This window comes from Paroedura picta, chromosome 1 (assembly GCF_049243985.1).
Source record: "Paroedura picta isolate Pp20150507F chromosome 1, Ppicta_v3.0, whole genome shotgun sequence".
Classification (NCBI taxonomy): Eukaryota; Metazoa; Chordata; class Lepidosauria; order Squamata; family Gekkonidae; genus Paroedura; species Paroedura picta.
In genome coordinates this window covers 181,808,249-181,827,949 of record NC_135369.1, presented here as the reverse complement: position 1 = coordinate 181,827,949, position 19,701 = coordinate 181,808,249, and the positions used below count along the sequence as shown (strand labels likewise).

At 48.5% G+C, this 19,701-nt stretch overlaps 1 protein-coding gene across 3 annotated transcripts in view; it reads right to left on the bottom strand.

Annotated features, from left to right (window-relative positions):
• The window catches only part of PLCB1 (phospholipase C beta 1), a 508,515-nt gene that overhangs the window by 189,498 nt on the left and 299,316 nt on the right, over positions 1-19,701 (bottom strand). For all 3 annotated transcript variants that reach the window (XM_077314606.1, XM_077314600.1, XM_077314616.1), the window contains 3 exons: positions 8,122-8,201; positions 5,745-5,798; positions 4,306-4,381 (listed from right to left, as the gene is read on the bottom strand). In XM_077314606.1, the coding sequence (XP_077170721.1) occupies positions 4,306-4,381; positions 5,745-5,798; positions 8,122-8,201 (210 nt within the window). The remainder of the gene's footprint in view (positions 1-4,305; positions 4,382-5,744; positions 5,799-8,121; positions 8,202-19,701) is intronic.

Below are 19,701 nucleotides of genomic sequence, written 5' to 3'. Positions count from 1 at the left end.
CAGACTCAATACGGGGTGGTTTGCCAGTGCCTTCCCCAGTCATTACCATTTACCTCCCAGCAAGCTGGGTACTCATTTTACTGACCTCGGAAGGATGGAAGGCTGAGTCAACCTTGAGCCGGCTGCTGGGATTGAACTCCCAGCCTCATGGGCAGAGCTTTCAGACGGCTGCCTTACCACTCTGTGCCACAAGAGGCTCTTTAGTAAATATATAAGGCACAACAAAGACATCAAGCTACACAAGGAGCAATGCACTTGTCAGTCCAAATCCCCTTTTCCCAATCTAAAGCATTAGCTGTATGCAGAAGTCTCATCACCTTCCAGTAGCAGAAGATTCAATCGGACCTGAATCATTTTAAAACTAGTAACTGTCTGAATCGAAGGATAATAGGAATTTGGACAGAAGAAACCTGATGGACTTCCCTGGAGAGGAGATTCCAATTTGCAGCCTTTGACAACCTTTTGTTTTCACCATAGAATCATAGAGTTGGAAGGGGCCATACAGGCCATTTAGTCCAACCCCCTGCTCAACGCAGGATCAGCCCTAAGCATCCTAAAGCATTAACATAGGATTAACACAGAAGAAGCTTCTTCATAAAGTGGTAGGAAGAGACACCAGAGACCCGAAAGCAGTGGTCCTCCAGCCATGACAGAGGACCCTTTCTACTTGGGTTTCCTCTCTCTGGCTTTCAAGATACCCTGCCCACAGTGAACATCTTATGTCTGGGATGGGGCGAGGGTCGTCATAGCCCTGGTTCCCCCTCTACCTGCCACATGACGGAGATGTCCTGCAACGTCCGTTCAGGTATTTGCAGTTCAGTAGATCTCATGGTGCGTCCTGGGAGTTAAAGATGCAAAGGCTGGAGGCCACAACCCTAAGCAGCTGAACAGATCCGGGATGAAAAGCAGCAGGGTATGTCTGGGGCTTGCACGATACCCTAAAACGTTCACCTAATTGTTGCCTCTTTGCTCTGAGTAATGAGCTTGTTCCAGCTGTCTTAACCTTGGATATTAAGCAGTAAATTCTTCTTCACTTAGGGGAGGTACACAGAACGTAGGAGAAGGATACAACGGTGAGGATACAAACTGGATGCTCTGATCCCCTGCACAGCGTTACAGAAAATCAGATTCTATAACTTCTTTCTTCTAAGTTGCAGCCTCTGGCACTTTCCCACTGCTCTGGAGTCAGAGAAAGAATTTCTCTTTCATTTCAGTATAGCCGTTAGTAAGAGGTAATAGCTTCTCTAGCTGCAGTCCATCACTCTTACTAATGGCTAAAGGTGGTGGGAGTCTTAAGTTCCTAGGGAGTCAGTCAGCTCCTTGGAAGAAGGGAGGGGGATAAAATGCATTAGTCAGGGCAGGGGGGGGGGAGGGAGACAGGTGAAAGATCTGTCCCACAGAAAGGATCATGGGACACCTGAAGGGGGTGGGGACACCCCTCAACACGAAAATTCCGAAAATTGAATTGGGCTTAATTTACATTAACGTGAGTAATTTATAATGTGCTTTCCGCTTAAGGAAAGATACACAGTCCAACGGCCCATCATAAAATTGTGCTGATCAAATGTAAAAGGGTGTTTTATGGTGTGCTTTAAATAAATACCGCTGAGCCCACGCAAGTCCCCAGGCAAACATACCGAGAGGAAACCAGCGCCATGTTTTATGTGGCTGTTTTGCATGGTTGCCAAGGAAACCAGAAGTGCCAACTCTGTTATTCAGATGGTGGTTTTTTTTTTTAAGCAAAGGGAAGACAGTTTTTTTGACAGTTAACAATAATATAGAAATACTAGGGGATACAATGGGTGCTAGATTGGGGTGGGGTGGGGTGGGAGTGGAAAAACTCGGTGGATGGCCTCTTCCTCCCCCCAGGACCTGGAAAGTCTGCAGGCTGGAGGCCCCTAGGCAGGGAACTCACCGGCAGGGGCAGCTCTCATGCAGCAGGAATCTGCAGCCTCCAAGCCTCGGAGGGAAGTGGAAGGAGGAGGGGGTGGTCAGGGGTGGGGGACGCAAGGCGATTGGCTGGTCACTGGACAGACAGGCAAGCTGGTTGGAGGAGGGGGCACTCAGGGGTGGGACAGCCTCCCTGAGTGGGTGTTAAGCGCTGAGTGGTATTTAAGCCATGAGACATGCTCCTCCTCCTAGGCCTTACCAGAAACATTAAGAGGAACAGATAATACTGTTAAATTCTACATGAACAGACAAATATATCTCTTTCTAGATAGGGAGGTTTGTGCAACAGAACCTGTGGCCCAAGAACGTGCTGAGTTTTGCTGCTTCCCTCTTGACTCCTTGCCCTGGATTCCACGGAAACCTCCAACTAGCTCCTCAGTGTTCCTGGCTCTTCCCTGCATTCTCTCCCTATTAGAGAGGCATTAATCAGGGGTAGTCAAACTGCGGCCCTCCAGATGTCCATGGACTACAATTCCCAGGAGCCCTTGCCAGCATTCGCTGGCGAATGCTGGCAAGGGCTCCTGGGAATTGTAGTCCATGGACGTCTGGAGGGCCGCAGTTTGACTACCCTGTAGTCAACTATGTGCAGCTTATATTTTTACCCTTTCTGTAAGGGAAATAATGCAGTGCCCTCATTGTATTTTCTAGCATTCAGAGCTCTCTCCGACTATTAGTCCATAAGTTGTAAAAGTCCTTTGGTGAGTACATCGTTCAAGCCTCACTTATTCTGCTTATTTATTACTCTTTGGTCCTCAGAGGAGGAGTCAAGCTGATCAATACCAGTTTCTTTTGTGTGGATTTTTTTCTCTTTACAGCAGGTTGACCAGGTTGGCGCTGTCCACCTGGACACGTGCATTTTCAAAGAGCCCATGCAACAACATTACAGCTATATTAATTTGGCTCTGGCTGATGAACAGAAAATCAATCCAAAACATAACCTCTCTATCTCCATCTCTCTCTGTCTCTCTCTCTCTCTCCGTCTCTCTGTCTCTGTCTCTCTGTCTCTGTCTCTCTGTTTCTGTCTCTCTGTCTCTCTCTGTCTGTCTCTCTCTCTCTCTCTCTCTCTCTCATAACCCTTAACTTACTAATGAAACTGAGTACACTGCATGAGAACCACTGAGGTTACGTGCTGCTGGGTCCAGAACAAGCAAATTGCTCTGTGGATCTTGCCAGTCATTCAAGAAATTATCCCTTGGAAGTGCAAAGGACGCCTCTGTCCAGAAGAGACCACTGAGGACCAAGCGAGTTTATTTGCCCTACAGAACTTAAGACGTTTCACGGACTCGTCTATCATCAGAGGCTTTCACTCACCACCTGAAATGCTTTACAAAATTAATGTAAGAGTTCTGTCTGCATGCACAGAAAACCGGGCCACCTAGCTCTCCGGAGAGCATGCCACATCAAAATGCAGGTGTGGAGAGAGTGCCTGCCTGTGTGTGCTTTCTCCTCTGCTCAGAGATCAGCAGCACAGGCAAGGGACACACCTGTGCCAGAATGCTGGTTATGGGGTGCCCTCCCCACTTTAACACAACATGATCATGCTTGAGGCACCAGGTGAACAGTCTCCTGTTCATCATGACGTTTTATTGCACTACTTCTTTCTCTGTTTATTGCTTCAACTCAAGATGTTATGGATGTCATCTTTGCACTGCAACCTTGAAAGTTACCTTCAGGGGGCAGAGCATCACAGAATCATAGAGTTGGAAGGGTCCTCCAGGGTCATCTAGTCCAACCCCCTGCACAATGCAGGGCGCTCACAACTACCTGCCCACCCATAGTGACCCCAATTTCTTGCCCAAGTGATCCCTCCAGCAAAAATCTCCAGGATCCAGCCTGGCCCGGAAGAAAATCACCTACCATCCCGTAGTGGCAATCAGCACATTTTTAAGCACACACTCATTAATTTAATAGTGGGTTATTTTAATGAGTGATTTCCCATTGTGGCTTTCAAACAGGGGCCACCGATGAGCTTTTGCAATTTTTCTGAATCCATCTGACAGTTCCAGGACCGCCCGCCAAATCAACACACAGAAATCCTTTGTGCTGCAAAGACATAGCAGCGTTGACGAAGCGGCTCAAAGACAAAGCCTACATCAGGGGTAGTCAAACTGCGGCCCTCCAGAGGTCCATGGACTACAATTCCCATGAGCCCCTGCCAGCGAATGCATGGGAATTCATGGGAATTGTAGTCCATGGACCTCTGGAGGGCCGCAGTTTGACTACCTTTGGCCTACATCATAAAGGTTTTATTTTGCGTGTGTGTGTGAGTGGGAGGGGGAATTGCTAGAAACAACGACATTGGCACCACCATAGAATTCATGCCGACGTGACATCGGACAAGATCTCACTGCTTACCCTGGCGGAAGGGAGGTTGCAGGCTTCCAACGCTGTCTCGACACGCTTTCTGTCCGCGGAGAACAGGCGATAAATGCTGCCAAGTGGAGAATTAATGAAAAGAATGAAGACGAAGAACATGCGCTCCATCTGTTTCTGGGGGAAATTCTAGGAATGGATCTCGGCCCTGAAGTCAAGAAGATTCTGGGACCAGAGTGCCTGTAGCAACTCATCCTCCTGAGGGGGGGGGGTCCAAGGCCTTCTCAGCACTGGGGCAATTCTAGGGAACTTCCTCTTTTTAGATGACCCCCCAACAACCACCCGCCTCTCCTTTGGAAGCAAGGAGTAAGGAATTTTGTAGTGTTAAATATTCGGAAAGGAATGTCACTCTGAGAGCCAGTTTGGTGTAGTGGTTAGGAGTGCGGACTTCTAATCTGGTATGCTGGGTTTGAATCTATGCTCCCCCACATGCAGCCAGCTGGGTGACCTTGGGCTCGCCATGACATTGAGACAGCTGTTCTGACTGAGCAGTGACATCAGGGCTCTCTCAGCCTTGCCCACCTCACAGGGTGTCTGTTGTGGGGAGAGGAAAGGGAAGGCGACTGTAAGCCGTTTTGAGACTCTTTCAGGTAGAGAAAAGCGCTATCTAAGAACCAACTCTTCTTCTTCTTCAGGAATATCAGGGCTCTCTCAGCCACACCTCCCTCACAGGACGTCTGTTGTGGGGAGAGGAAAGAAAGGTGATTGTAATCCGCTTTGAGACTCCTTCGGATAGAGAAAAGCGGCATATGTGAGCCAACTCTTCTCCTTCTTGTAATTTTTATTGACTGTATTGTAGTAGCTTTAAGCTATTTTTGTTAGCTTGTGCATGCACAGAACATACATAAAGCATTGGGAATGTCTCCGAGGGGGAAGGGAATGACTCCAAGGGGTTTTCTTGTACTTTCCGTGCAGCATGTCGCAGGCCTTGCCAGTCTAAGGGCAAAGCTCTATTCCCAACCAGACGGACCGTGTCAGGGTTTGCAACTCCTGCAGGGTCAGTGCTGGACATGGATTGAGTTCCCCCAAATGTATGGTGACCCTGGGACATGATTAGATTGGCCATACACAGCCTGTCCGTGGGGGGGGGGGGGAAGCAGCTAATACTTTGTACTGAAGAAGTACACTCTGTGACACTTTGTGGTCCTGAAACAGAGACATATTTAGTTCACAATAAGACTGTGAATCCCTATTTGATCCCTATGAATGCCAATTCATAGTGCATTGGAGGGAGGGAGGTTCACATACAACCCCTTCTCCCCCAATACCGGCACCAGTTGACTTGTGATGGCACACAACTCTGCTTCTCTTTTGAAGTGCTACACAGAACAATCTCCCTGTACCAGTCTACAAATTACCACAGTGTGAAAAGTTCCCTCCCAAAAGGCCAACAAAACAAAACAAATCATAAGGCAGCTTACCTCTTCAAAGGGATACGCCCCTCTGTTGTGACCTGCAGCTTGAGCTTCGTGTAACTAGAAAGAAGAACAACGTGTTGATTTAAAAAAAAGCACCCTGGAACTGCAGAATTAAACTTTGCTTTCCTTTTCCCACAGTGCTGACCAGACGTTAACCTTTTAGCCGTGCTGCAGTTCCGAAGAAGAAGAAAAATAACTTCTCCAACGGGAAAGGCCTTGACTCCTCAACAAGAGCTAACTATAACGAAAAGTCAAGATAGCTTGCCCGAGGCACCTCTGAGATTTCATGGATGTTCTCTTGCCAAGATGGGTTAATTTATTATAATTCTTCAAGCCTCATTCCATGCACATTAAAAACCCGCCTTCTGAAATACATAAGTTTGGGAGATTTAACGGTTTCTAGTGAAGTTCTCCAACACCAGTATTGTTGATGCCCTTTAAAGAGCCTCCCAGGCCCGTGGTAGCCCCTTTCTGATCAGCAGCTCCAGAAAGCCACTTGAATGACCCGGGTGAAGGTGGCAGGAAGGCAGAGGCCATGGGAAAGACGGAGGTAGGGCTCACAGATAAATAGCTCCCACACAACCAAGACGCTGTGGGAAAGGCACCGCTGACTGAGCTTACAGGGATGGGCAACCTCAAGCAATAGCCAAGAATGGAAGATGCTTATTTTGGGAGTTTGTTTCCCTTGCCCTGGTACCCTTACATGATTGGAGCTGTGAGGCTGTCAGAGGTGATCGAAGGGCATCCTGCAAATAGCCCTTCTGTTATACGAGAGGGAGAACTCTCAAGAAGATTGTCTGACTCCCAAAACAGCCCTGGTGAAACATCAGATTATTCACATTGCAGGCAGCTTTGTCCCACAGACTATCATTGCAACGGCTGGCTCCACACCATTATGATCTGAATGGACCTTTGGGACAGATCCCACATGCCTTTCCCCAGCTCAGAAGCAAATGACAAGAGGAGAGAGAAAGCCAAGCCAAGCGCCTGTAACTGGAGCAGGATTAGAACTCGCGCAAAGGATCCTCACAGAATTTAAGGCCTAAAACTCTTCCCTGAGCCTAGTTCCCCTGCCCTTGGGTACTATTCATGGCGCAGAAAGTTTACAATTAGCTAGGAATTTCCGCTTTCTTGGGGTGTGGGGAGTAATTGTTATTTCGGCCCCCGGATTTCCCCCCCAGCAGCCGTCTGGACAGTTTTGTTCCAGTGCCCTCCCTGTCGACAGTGTCTTGGTAAATAACACCAGGGCAGATTCACCTTTTCTCTCCATTGAGAGAAAAGGAAAAAGAGATTAAGATGGGGAAATGGGAACCCTGCACTGTGTTATTGTTTGCCTAAGAATAGAAAGAGAATATCCAATGAGGCCAGCCTGACGTCCGTCCGCTGTTTATCCCCTTAAGTAACAGGGCCAGGATCTGAACTGGAGGCCGCATTTCTGCCAGCGACAGGAAACCAGATAAGCCTCTCTGAGCAGTCCTGGCTCCCTGATCCTGCTCTCATTTCCCCAGGGAAAGAGAGCTCCAAGCCAGTCCACAAACAGACACGGGGGCACTACTTAGCAGCTGTCCATCCCACCCTTGGAGCTTGGTCCAGTCAATGTAACCACACTTGAGAGTCAGGCTGGGAATTGAGGCAGGAGCTTCAAATCGTCCAGTTAGCGTTAAGGGGAAGCAAGAGCGCCGGGCAGCTGTGAGGACAGCCCCGTCCGCCCACTCAGCAGCACTGCTCACCAGGGTGGCTCAGAGAGAGGCAAAACTGAAGCCACGGTGCCAACTGCAGGGCTTGAGCAAGAGGAATGATTTGTACAGTATAGCCACCTAACTCCCAAATAAACCAAAAGGGGTGCTTCAGGCTTGCAGACTAACATGTAGAAAAAAATTCTGCAAGATTCAACACAAACCACCCCCAGCAAACTCCATCAGCAAATCCTCCTGGAACGATCAAGTGATATCTAGGCTGAATCACTTCCTGCTGCACCAGGGTGGGAGGGGGAAGTGAAGAGTGTTCACAGGCCTAAATGTTCCCTCCATACAAAAATCGTCAGGGTGCTAGACTGGGAACAGGCCACCCTAACCTTTTCTCTCTGCAATGCTGGCTTCTGAAGTCAAGGGGATTTTTTGGTATGGAGAAGCCTTTCAGAATGTCCACCCCCTTCTGCCTTCCTGCTCCCCCCCTTGGAGGGCACATGCTGACCCCCTCAATTAGAAGGTAGCAGCGGGGGGGGGGGTTGTGTGTCAGTGGCAAAGAGGAGCCAAAGCATCTTTGTGCAAGTGGAGACCTACCATCATGGAAGTGTTTCCTGGCAAACATTTAGGACAAAGAGAAAGGAAGCCAAGTGGAAACCCATCCCTGTGTATGAAGGGCTTTCTTTGTCACTTACGCTTTTTGCAGAGAAGACTCCCTGGACATGTTCTGTGCCAGCAAGTTGGTGGCCAAACTGAAGATTTCTTCCGCCCATTCCTGATAACGAGAAAGACAGGATTCACACATAACTTCTGGATTCGAACCAAGAGCAGGTCCCCTTTCTGCATGATGGAAAAACTGATAAAAACTCACTAAATACATCGTGGTTTTTCTGATTTCTCCACAGGAGGGTGAATTTACTCCGCAAAACTGTTTTTGCTCTGCATGGGGAACTGGCTCTTCAGTGCTTTAAGCGTCTTTTAAGCGTTGTTTCTGAAAGAGGCTTTTCACCGATTCATTTCTCTCCTGCCTGCCTGAGATAATCTATTATTCATGCAGAGAAGCTCCTTGGTTATGCAGATTAGTGACTACATTAGAAAACAAAGCATGTCACTGAGTTTCTAATAGAGTCTAGCAAGTGGAGTTGGCAAAACTACAGTTGACAGGGCTATGAATTGTTCCATGCAGAAAGTATTGCAGCGTAGCTTTTCAACAGACTATATTCAATGCAGAACAACGATTGTAGTATTACAGTGGTCTAAACTGTTTTATTTGGTTCCATGCAAAATACCTCCAGGACAGAGCCAGGGCAACCTGCAGGGGCTACATGCCAGAAAAACCAAGGCAGTGGGGGAAGCACAATCAATGGTCAATACTTTTTAAAAAATTATTTTATTAATCATAGTTACATGCCACCACTCCCGGACCTGCAATTTCATGGCAGCAGGTAGCAGGGTGGAAACAAACTAATCTGGGAATCCATCGATAGTAACAAAAAATGTCCAGAATATAATGCATTTTATTTCCAGGCCTCTGTGTGAGAGCAGCAAGATGAAGGGAACAGCCTGACGTTAACCGGATGGGTAAGGGGGACTAGCTTACATTAGGGGAGCTCAGAACAACATTTTTAAAATAAATATTTGTTTGCATTAATACCATACTTTTGAAAATTCTGAGCTCCTGATATATTTATCTTGTGTGTTTTCCACAACAACCCTGCAAACAAGCCAGTATTACCATCCTCATCCCACCTCATGGGGCACTTGTAAAAGTTCAAAACCTGATTAAACTTCCAAATTTGTAGGCTCTCTCTTCTCTCCCTGTTAGCAAGCTCACTTTGCGAATAACACTGTTTTAGATCCCATCTTCCCTTAAACCAGGTAGGTAATCTGCTTCACATAATATATTTCTGGTAAGGCCTTGGAGGAGGGGCAAATCTCATGGCCTAAATGCCACTCAGCGCTTAACACCCACTCAGAGCAGCTGCCTCGCCCCTGAGTGCCTCCTCCTCCAACCAGCAGCCAGCCAATCACCTTCCATCCCTCATTCCTGACCACCTCCTCCTCCTTCCACTTCTCGCCGAGGCTCGGAGGCTGCAGATCCCTGCGGCGTGAGAGCTGCTCCTGCTGGTGGGTTCCCTAACAGCTGCCTGCAGCCTTTCCAGGTCCTGGGAGGAGGGTGAGGCCATCTGCAGAGTTCTCCCACTCCCCTCCCCTAATCTAGCACCTGTTGTATTCTTGAATACAATGGGCTTGGCCCCTAGTGAAGAAATGAAATTCTACCTACTTTATGCACAAAGTAACAGGGTGGCTTCTGGAAGAACACAATAAGACAATTTACAGCATTTTAAAGCAAGCATACGCCTGTCCTAACAATGTGAAGCTAATGGTAATGATCCCTCTGATAAACAGATTCTCTCACTCTCTCTCTCTCTCTCTGACAGAAATATGGTACATTAAAAAGAATCAAATTTCACACTTAGTGGAAGGTAGGACACATTAATGTCTGTTGATTCCCAAGCAGCGTGCATGAGAAACTCACATACTCAGGAAATGCAACAAATTAAAGATTTAAGTGCTTAAGGAATGGGAAGAATGGGGGGGGGGGGAGAGAAACACTCTCATCAGTTCAGCTAATGAGGGATATTTTTTAAGGCTGATATTAACAACTGCTGAGGGACAGGGCTTTACTTTGGATAATCAAGAAGTGACATATTCCTTTGGACACCATGGCCTAAGAACCTCCCAGAAAGCCCCTTTGAAGTAGCAGCAGTCACAGATCTCAATTAAAAGTTCCCACGCTTGGGAGATGAAACTGGGCTCCACTCTTTGCCCCTCTAGATGTCCTATGAATTCTTTGGCTTCCCTCTCTTTCCTTCCCCACCTCTGCTGGTAAGCCAGAAGCTCTCCTTGTTATTCAACCTCAAAATCTTGGGCATTAAAATGAATGGCTTTTCCCCTCCATCCCATCTTACGAACACCTTCTTGCCAAGCGGTCGTGTTACTTTTTCCCTCCCAGAACCTCACACCAAAGGAGAATTTATGTTATAATTCTGAAGTTATACAATTTGTAGTTCCTCAGACACCCAAGCTCCCAGCTGCCGTTGACTGACAGGAAAACAGGGTTGCTCACCTGTAACTGTTGTTCATGTCCATTGTATCGGAGGAAGTATGCATGCACACAAAAGCTCATCTGTTCCACATAATATATTTCTGGTAAGGTCTTGGAGGAGCAGCATGTCTCATGGCTTAAGTGCCACTCAGCACTTAACACCCACTCAGGGCAGCTGTCCCGCCCCTGAGTGCCTCCTCCTCCAACCAGCTTGCCTGTCTGTCCAGTGGCAAGCCAATCACCTTCCATCCTCCACCCCTGACCATCCCCTCCTCCTTCCACTTCCCTCTGAGGTTTGGAGGCTGCAGATCTCTGCAGCATGAGAGCTGCCCCTGCCGGTGAGTTCCGTAACAGCTGCCTGCAGTCTTTCCAGTCCTGGTGGGGAGGGGAGGCCGTCCGCAGAGTTCTTCCACCCCCTACCCCCCAATGCAGCCACATTGTATTCCTGAATGAAAGGGGCTTGGCCCCTAATACCTTGAATAAAACTTTGTTGGTCTTGAAGGTGCCACTGGACTCTAAAATTGTGAAGCTTTTAGCCTGTAATGAATCCAGACTTATATTAATAAACTGAGTCACCTGGGAAAGTTGCAGTTGGGATTTTTCTCAATTCACTAGTAGACAAGGATCCAAACATGTCTGTAATACCAGTTTACAATGCTCCGCTATACATTGTTCTGTATCAGTTACTAACAACTAATCATCAAGGAAGATACTGCAACCTTTCAATCTTAGATGAGCCATCACTGGGGTGATATATTATGTAAACACCCTTGGGGCTGTGGACAAACCAAAGGGGAGAACATAGTACTGAAAAACACAGTAATCACACCTGAATCACTTTCTGCCTGCAGAAGGAATCGAGATATAAACATAAGCATCTTTCAAGTCAACCACAATAAACCAACAATTAGATTTTAATAACTTCAGAACTGCAGAAACATCAAACATTCTAAAATGTGAGACTTGTAGATAAGCATTTAACCTTCTAAATCTAAGATGAGTCTAACACCCCCATCTTTTTTGTCAACTGTAAACATACAAGAACAGAACATGCAGAACATTCTGGGTATACTATCTCCTCAATCAACCCTTTCTTTCACTCTTCTTTCGTTCACTCTTTATCAGTGGGTGAAGCATTGTAGCCCTGCTCCTCTTTGGGTTGCATCTCCTTGACGAATAGAGTAGAAGGAGAGGGATGGGTGGATAAAATGTCATAAGGAGCAAGAATCTTTGACCCCTGCCCTCTCTCCCTAACTATAGATTTCCCCCTGTAATAGACACACAGAGACTACCTCCCACTCCCTACTCCGGTGGTCCCCAACCACCGGGCCGCGCAGGGCCGTGCCAGCCGTGCATGTACATTTGAGGCACACTGGGCCAAATGCTCCCCCGTGTGGGTGCAGGAAGAGGTGGGGCAACGTGCCATGAATAAAACTCCTACTGAGGACTTTAAAATGTATGGGGAACGAATGTTAAGAATGGCTTATTCTTCAGAAATTGAAGTGATCACTGCAGAACATAAAACAGGATAAAATTTGAGGCTGCTTTTATTCAGATTTCCCAGCAATTATTACTTCCAAACCTTCCAGGGTCAGAAAAGTAATAATAGGGAATCCTCATTTACCAGCATGTGTCTCCTAATCCCAACACTTTGGGGAGCAGAAGAGGTAGTCCTCTCATCTACAGGGGCCTGTGAAACATCTTCTGAGCTTCCAGGGAGTTGGGGGAATAGCCCTTGTTCCTCTGGTCCAGAGTCACCACCTACAGGCAGATCTTGGAAACGATTTCTGAGTATCAGAGTGGCAGAAACCCTCCTTATGTTTCGACACCTCTGGGTAACATTCTTCCATCTGTTGTCCTCTTGTATTGGTGGTCCATTTGGAGAAGGCCCTCTTAGTCCAAGGAGCCATCCAATCTGAATCAATCTACAAGGACATCGAACCTGGGGGCAGGCCCAGGTGGGTCAAATCGACTTGTGCTGTCACAGTGGTTGTATCTGGAGCAGCCGTAGAAGGCAGCTCCAAAGTCTTTCTCCCACAATGCTGTCTTTAGCTTAAATATGTGATCTCCCTGGCTTTTGAGGTCAATCTCTGGGAGATCTTACAAGTGGGGGACAGAGTTCACCTGCAGAGAAACAGCATAACTTGTCATGAATACAGTGCGCTTCTGAAAGAGGGCTTTTTGAGTCATTGCAGTAGCCTGGACCTTCTTACCACACTTCTTCTCACTCAACGAAGCAAAGCTACAAGTGACCAGTTCCTTCAGCAGCAAAAGAGGAACTGGAGTGTGAGGGTGCTGCCACATGGGGGCATGTGCTTGTTGGGGGCAGAGCCAGGTGCTCTCCTTAAGGTGTGCTGCAGCCTCTAGATACCTTTAGCTACAAAAACCTTTCTGAGGCAGCCCTGCACAAGCACAGTCCCGATATGTGAACTCTTGGGTACTCATTTTACCAACCTCGGAAGGATGGAAGGCTGAGTCATCCTTGAGCCAGCTGCTGGGATCGAACTCACAGCCTCATGGGCAGAGCTTTCAGACTGCATGTCTGCTGCCTTACCACTCTGCGCCACAAGAGGCTCTTTGAATATAGAGTTGAAACTCTATTTTGATGCAAATTTTGTCTGCCCACCCCTGTGTTTATACTGTAGAGCCTCCCTCAGTCCCTTCAGTGTTTCTCCTTCTGCTTCAATCTCAGGGCAGAATCTTGGGAACTGCTTGAGATCTCAGGCTATTTCAAGTGTTCATTTCCACTTGGCTAGCGTGCCGTTCTATCTGCCTTTGACATCTGCGCAGCCACTGGAGAAGTGGCTCAGAGACACTTCATGCATTTCTAGAAGGGATGCTCATGTCTGGGGAGGGGGGGGTGGAAAGTAAAAATAGAGAAACCAGGTTTCCTGTAATAGGGAAGGAAGAACTAGCTTGCTTTCCATTTTATTTTAAGTCAAAAGAAAGGTAATACAACATCACTGCTCACGGAAGGAAGGAAGGAAGGAAGGAAGGAAGGAAGGAAGGAAGGAAGGAAGGAAGGAAGGAAGGAAGGAAGGAAGGAAGGAAGAAGGGAGGGAGGGAGGGAGGGAGGGAGGGAGGAAGAAGGAAGGAAGGAAGGAAGGAAGAAGGGAGGGAGGAAGGAAAGAAGAAGGGAGGGATGGAGGAAGAAGGAAGGAAGGAAGGAAGGAAGGAAGGAAGGAAGGAAGGAAGGAAGGAAGAAGGGAGGGAGGGAGGGAGGAAGAAGGAAGGAAGGAAGGAAGAAGGGAGGGAGGGAGGGATGGAGGGAGGGAGGAAGAAGGAAGGAAGGAAGGAAGGAAGGAAGGGAGGGAGGGAGGGAGGGAGGGAGGAAGAAGGGAGGGAGGGAGGGAGGAAGAAGGAAGGAAGGAAGGAAGGAAGGAAGGAAGAAGGGAGGGAGGGAGGAAGGAAGGGAGGAAGAAGGAAGGAAGGAAGAAGGGAGGGAGGGAGGAAGAAGGAAGGAAGGAAGGAAGGAAGAAGGGAGGGAGGGAGGGAGGGAGGAAGAAGGAAGGAAGGAAGGAAGGAAGGGAGGGAGGGAGGGAGGGAGGAAGAAGGGAGGGAGGGAGGGAGGGAGGGAGGGAGGAAGAAGGAAGGAAGGAAGGAAGGAAGAAGGGAGGGAGGGAGGAAGGAAGGAAGGAAGGAAGAAGGAAGGAAGGGAGGAAGAAGGGAGGGAGGGAGGAAGAAGGAAGGAAGGAAGGAAGGAAGAAGGGAGGGAGGGAGGGAGGGAGGAAGAAGGAAGGAAGGAAGGAAGAAGGGAGGGAGGAAGGAAGGAAGGAAGGAAGGAAGGAAGGTAGAAGGAAGGAAGGAAGGAAGGAAGGAAGGAAGGAAGGAAGGAAGGAAGGAAGGAAGGAAGGAAGGAAGGAAGGAAGGAAGGAAGGAGAGTGACTGGACCATCTTTTATTAACATTAGGGAACCAACTCTAGTGGTGGTGGTAGGGGTACGAGAGATGATACAGTAAACCATGACCAACTCCACTTACAAGACAAGTTGCTTACAAGACAAGTTGAGATTCTTCTCCCAGGTTTCCCGTGAGACACTATGATGCCTTGGGCTCTCTTCTTACCATCTTTGGACAGCTGATGGAAAACAGGCTGGCAAACCTTAGGAGCATCACCAAGAGCAAGGGTGGTGCACTGGTTAAGAGCACGGCCTCTAATCTGGAGAGCCAGGTTTGATCGCCCACTCCTCCACATGCAGCCAGCTAGGTGACCTTGGGCCAGTCATGGTCCTATTTGAAGCTGTTCTCACAAAGCAATTCTTCCAGAGCTCTCTCAAATCCACTTACCTCACAGGGTGTCTGTTGTGGGGAGAGGACGGGAAGGCGATTGTAAGCCGCTTTGAGACTTTGACTAGTGAGAAAGCATGGTATAAAAACCCACCTCCTTCTTCTTCCTCACTTGAGCTTACTATCATAATGGCAGCTCCTACCCCATCTCTCCCTAGGCATGCTAGTGGAAACTGTAACCGTGAGGCAACCTGTCATCTAGGGAGGAGGCCATGCCTTTGCATTGTGGTTCCCTAGAGAAGATTTAGACTCCTTTCGTGTAATTTTGGTAAATTTGGTAACCCTAAAACAACATGGGACCCTTTCTGTGAAGAATTCTGAAACAAAATGTGACCGAATACTGCTGTCTCACATCCTCAACCACAATGACTGGGGAAAGGCGGCATTCAGCCATTCTCCCCTGGCCAGCCAGGATGCCCCTTGGATCATGCTGGGGAAGAGGCATTTGCAGCCCGGCAAGAGCTCCTTTGAGGCATCCTCTCAAAGTGCTCATAAAGCTCACTAACTTTGAACCAACCAAGTTTTCTCAAACATTAACCAACAAAAGGGGGCAGACTGTCTCTGCCAGTTCTGGAAGTCAGAGTTAGTCTTGCCAGTTCCCACGGAAGGGGGAAGAGCAATCATGCTTGGACACTTTAGCAGTTCTGGCTTTCAGGGACGGGTTTTTAGGCAGGGGAACATTCAGAAATGTGATCCTTGGCCCCAAGGCATCTGCCTGGCTCGACAGGACCAGGGCTTTTTTAGTCCTGGCCTCAGCACTGCAGAATAAGTAGCTGTCTGATATCAGGGCCCTGACAAAGCTTGCATTGTTCCACAGAGCGTGTAAGATGGCATTCTTCTACCAGGCCAGGGTGGTTTAACAAAATACGGGCCTGCCTCTTGTCCTCTGGCATATATTATCGATCCTGCAGGCCAGAGGGAGGAGGATGGGGTGGGGGGGGTCTTTGTTAGTTGCTGTTAATTTTAGTATGTTTACGCTGTTTTAACTGTTGTATTGATTGTTTTAGCCTACTGTGAGAACCGCCCGAAACCCTGTTTGTTTGTTATTGTTATTGTTATTGTTGTCGTTGTCGTTGTCGTTGTCGTTATCGTTATTAATAAAATTAACATTAACATTAACATTAATATTACTATTATTAATATTATTAATATCCCGCCTCCCCCCGAAGGCTCGAGGCGGCTCACATAAAAACCCCTCCCCTAAAATCCATAATAATCACATAAAATTACAATAACCAATTAAACAATAACAACAATAACAGCAATAGATGGCAATACTAATCATCGAGTCTCCACCACCTCCGCTACAGGGAGGTAGAGGAAACTAGTACTCACTCACTACCGCCAGATTTCATGTAGAAAGGTTTGTGTAGAAAGGCAATATGAAAGTGGAATAAATAATCTGTTCCACATAATATATTTCCGGTAAGGCCTTTGAGGAGGAGTGTGTCTCATGGCTTAAGTGCCACTCAGCACTTAACACCCACTCAGGGCAGGTGTCTCGCCCCTGAGGGCCTCCTACTCCAGCTGGTTTGCCTGTCTGTCCAGCGGCCAGCCAATCGCCTTCTGCCCCCACCCCTAACCACTCCCTCCTCCTTCCACTTCCCTCTGAGGCTCGGAGGCTACAGATCCCTGCCGCGTGAGAGCTGCCCCTGCCGGTGAGTTCCCTAAAAGCTGCTTGCAGCTATTCTAAGTCCTGAGGGGAAGGGGAGCCTGTCCGCACAGTTCTTCCACCCTACCCCCAATCTAGCGCCCATTGTATTCTTGAATGCAACGGGCTTGGCCCCTAGTAATATAATACATTCTGTCTTTTCACACAGGGATCAACCAGGGATCACACAGGGATCTGGAAGGCCAAGAACAGGGCATAGTTGACGCCTTCTGTCATGCCTGCACATCTGGGTCACAGGAGGCAAGCACAGAATCAGCTACCAAGGATCCAGCTGAGGATCAGGGCCAGCCAGGTCAGTCAGATGATTAAAGGCCCAGTCCCAACCCAAGGCTGACTCAGCCCTTCCTGCCCCTGTCACCAGACGGGCTCGCAAGAGTGCTGGAGGCGGCAAAGCTGAGACGGCTTGACAGTTCGCCAGCAAAGTGTGAGGCTGTCAACTCGCTGTTGAAATAATTGGTATGCAGCTGAAGCCGTAGACTGAGCTCAGCTGCAAGAACTTTGGCCCTGGGACTGAGAGCCTCCAGGACGATACATAAGAAGAAGCCTTAGCCAGGTTTCTCTGAGGGTGCAAGGAGAGCGTTCCCTGCCATCTGCCTGGACATCTGCTTCCTGTGTTTGCTAGCAAAACTGTTGGTCTGCTCTCCAGTTCCTGACCGGCTTGCCTTAGATGTCTCCCCAGTTACTGACTTTGGCTCAACCTCACACTACTCTCCAGCAGGTAGATCCGGTAACCTTACCTGCGTTCTTGTCCATTATCTCACCCCTTCTCTGCTGCCTGACCTCCCCACTTTGGACCTGGCTCTAGGACTCTGATTTCGGCTCCCAATTTGAAGAAGAAGAGTTGGTTTTTATATGCCGCTTTTCTCTAACTGATGGAGTCTCAAAGCGGCTTACGGCCGCCTTCCCTTTCCTCTCCCCACAACAGACACTCTGTGAGATGGGTGAGTGCAAGCCCAAGGTCACCCAGCTGGCTGCGTGTGGGGGAGCGCAGAATCGAACCCGGCGTGCCAGATTAGAAGTCTGCACTCCTAACCACTATACCAAGCTGGCTCTCCAATTTGGCTCGGTTTCCCGGCTGAGGGTGTATTGACTAGGTTCCTGTGTGCAGCTTGGCAGGGAAGCACCACTTCTCCTGATGCTGTCTCCTAGCCCTGGTATTCCAAGTCTTTTTGCCTCTGATTTTGAAAGTTCCCCTCAGCGCCCATGGCTAGTAGCTACTGACAGACCTCTCCTCCATGAATTTATATAGAAGAACATCATAAAAGCCCTGCTTTATCCGACCACTGGCCCATCGTGTCCAGAATCCTTCTATCATACTGCAGCCAACCAGTTCCTCTGGAGGTCCAGTCACAAGGCAGAAAGGCTGAGGACTTCCCCTGACATTGCCTCCTGGTACTGGTGCCTTCATATCAAAGGGACATTGTCTAGTCTAGGGCTAAATCTGCACGGAACTTTTATTCCAATCTCAGGTCGATTCAGTCCCTGCTCTCTCCACTGAATATGATTTCCATTTTGATTTTGTGCAATTTAAATTTTCCCTCTGCAACAAACATCATTGATCCGGAGTAACCCTACCTTTTCCCTGCAATATCCTAGAGTGGATATAATCCTCAATATTTGAAAAATCGGCATCTGAAAGCATGCAGAGCTCTGCCTGTTCCGTATTTGCTCCTGAGCTCCATGGTAGAGAAGCCCTGATTGGCCAAGCTTCACTTCCTCGTTCCCAGGCTGCAAGCTTGCTTTAAAGGGGAAGCCCTAACTTCTCTCAGCAGAGTCTCCAGAAGCCCTAACTTCTCTCAGCAGAGATTATCCTCTTGGTTTTTTTCTCCCTCTGCTGTCTCCAATACTCTCCTCCCCCCCCCCCCACTTCAAGAAAAGAATGAAAGAGGCTCCTGCTGCACTTGGCTCCCCCCGCCCCTTCTGAGCTTCCCTAACCAGGTGCAGAACACTTTTCTGTTTCAATGGGTGGGGGAGAGGAAGGCCCGAGTTCTAATCGATCTGGCTTCAGCAGGATCCACAACGGAATAAACAAAGTAAATGCAGATCCAGCCTAGGTCACTGAGGGTTCCAGATTTGGTGGGAAACCTTCTGCTTGCAGCCCACTACCTCTTGCTAGGGAAATGGGGGGATGTGGAAACATTTGCATTCCCCTCAGAATTGTGATGAACGTTTGTCACTGCCCTGATAAGTTAATGTCATCTCCAGAGCATACCAGAAACTTCATTGAAACTTCAAGGCAGCCTTGTATTTGCCCTCAATACCAGCATTTGCTGAAGCGTCTCTCTCCCCCGTCCCCATACCACCAGCATGTTAACCTCACATCCAGTTCAGACGGGAAGTGATGTCACAAGACAGATAACCCGGCCCTGTGCTGGGGCATTCCAAACAGGTTCCTCACCACACACACACACACACACACACACAAACACACACACACACACACAAACTCCCACTCCCACTGGTTGCCAACCTCAGTCTGGCAATTCTACGGCCGCACATAAGAGACAGACTTGGAGAAGGGGAGGCACCTCCAGGGACAACCACGTCTATCTTATAGAAACACAAAACAAAGAGCAAAGTGGGACTGTCACAAGCTGTAGGCCATTTCCCTCCACGCTGCAACTTCTCAGTCAGGGACCTGACTGGCAGACCAGCAGCACCTTCAAGATCCACAGGATCTGGTGATGGAAGCCTTGGGGAGTCAAAGCTCCCTTCATCCGACTGTGATTCTTGAATGCTTCTCCCCTGAAATGTTGTTGGTCTCTCGGGTGCTCCAGCTCTCGGGTGCAAGCCAGCGTAGCGGCCCTGTCATTTTCAGAGGAGAGCCCAGGCTCGTCTGATCCCGTCAGATTTTGGAAACTAAGCAGGGCCAGCCCTGGCTAGTATTTGGATGGGAGACCTCCAAGGATATTTTGGAGGGAGGGGAGTTTCTCCATGCGTAGGAGAAACTGCTGCTTACAAACCTCCAAAGAAGGAGAACTCACCACCGCCTGAGGAAGCCTGTTCCACTGAGGAACCGCTCTAACTGTCAGGAACTTCTTCCGGATGTTTAGCTGAAAATTCTTTTGAATTAATTTCAACTCATTGTTTCTGGTCTGACCCTCTGGGGCAACAGAAAACAACTCTGCTTCATCATGAGGCAGAGGCAGGCAATGACAACCTGCCTCCAAACATCCCTTGCCTGGCTGCCTGACCATCCCCAGCTCTC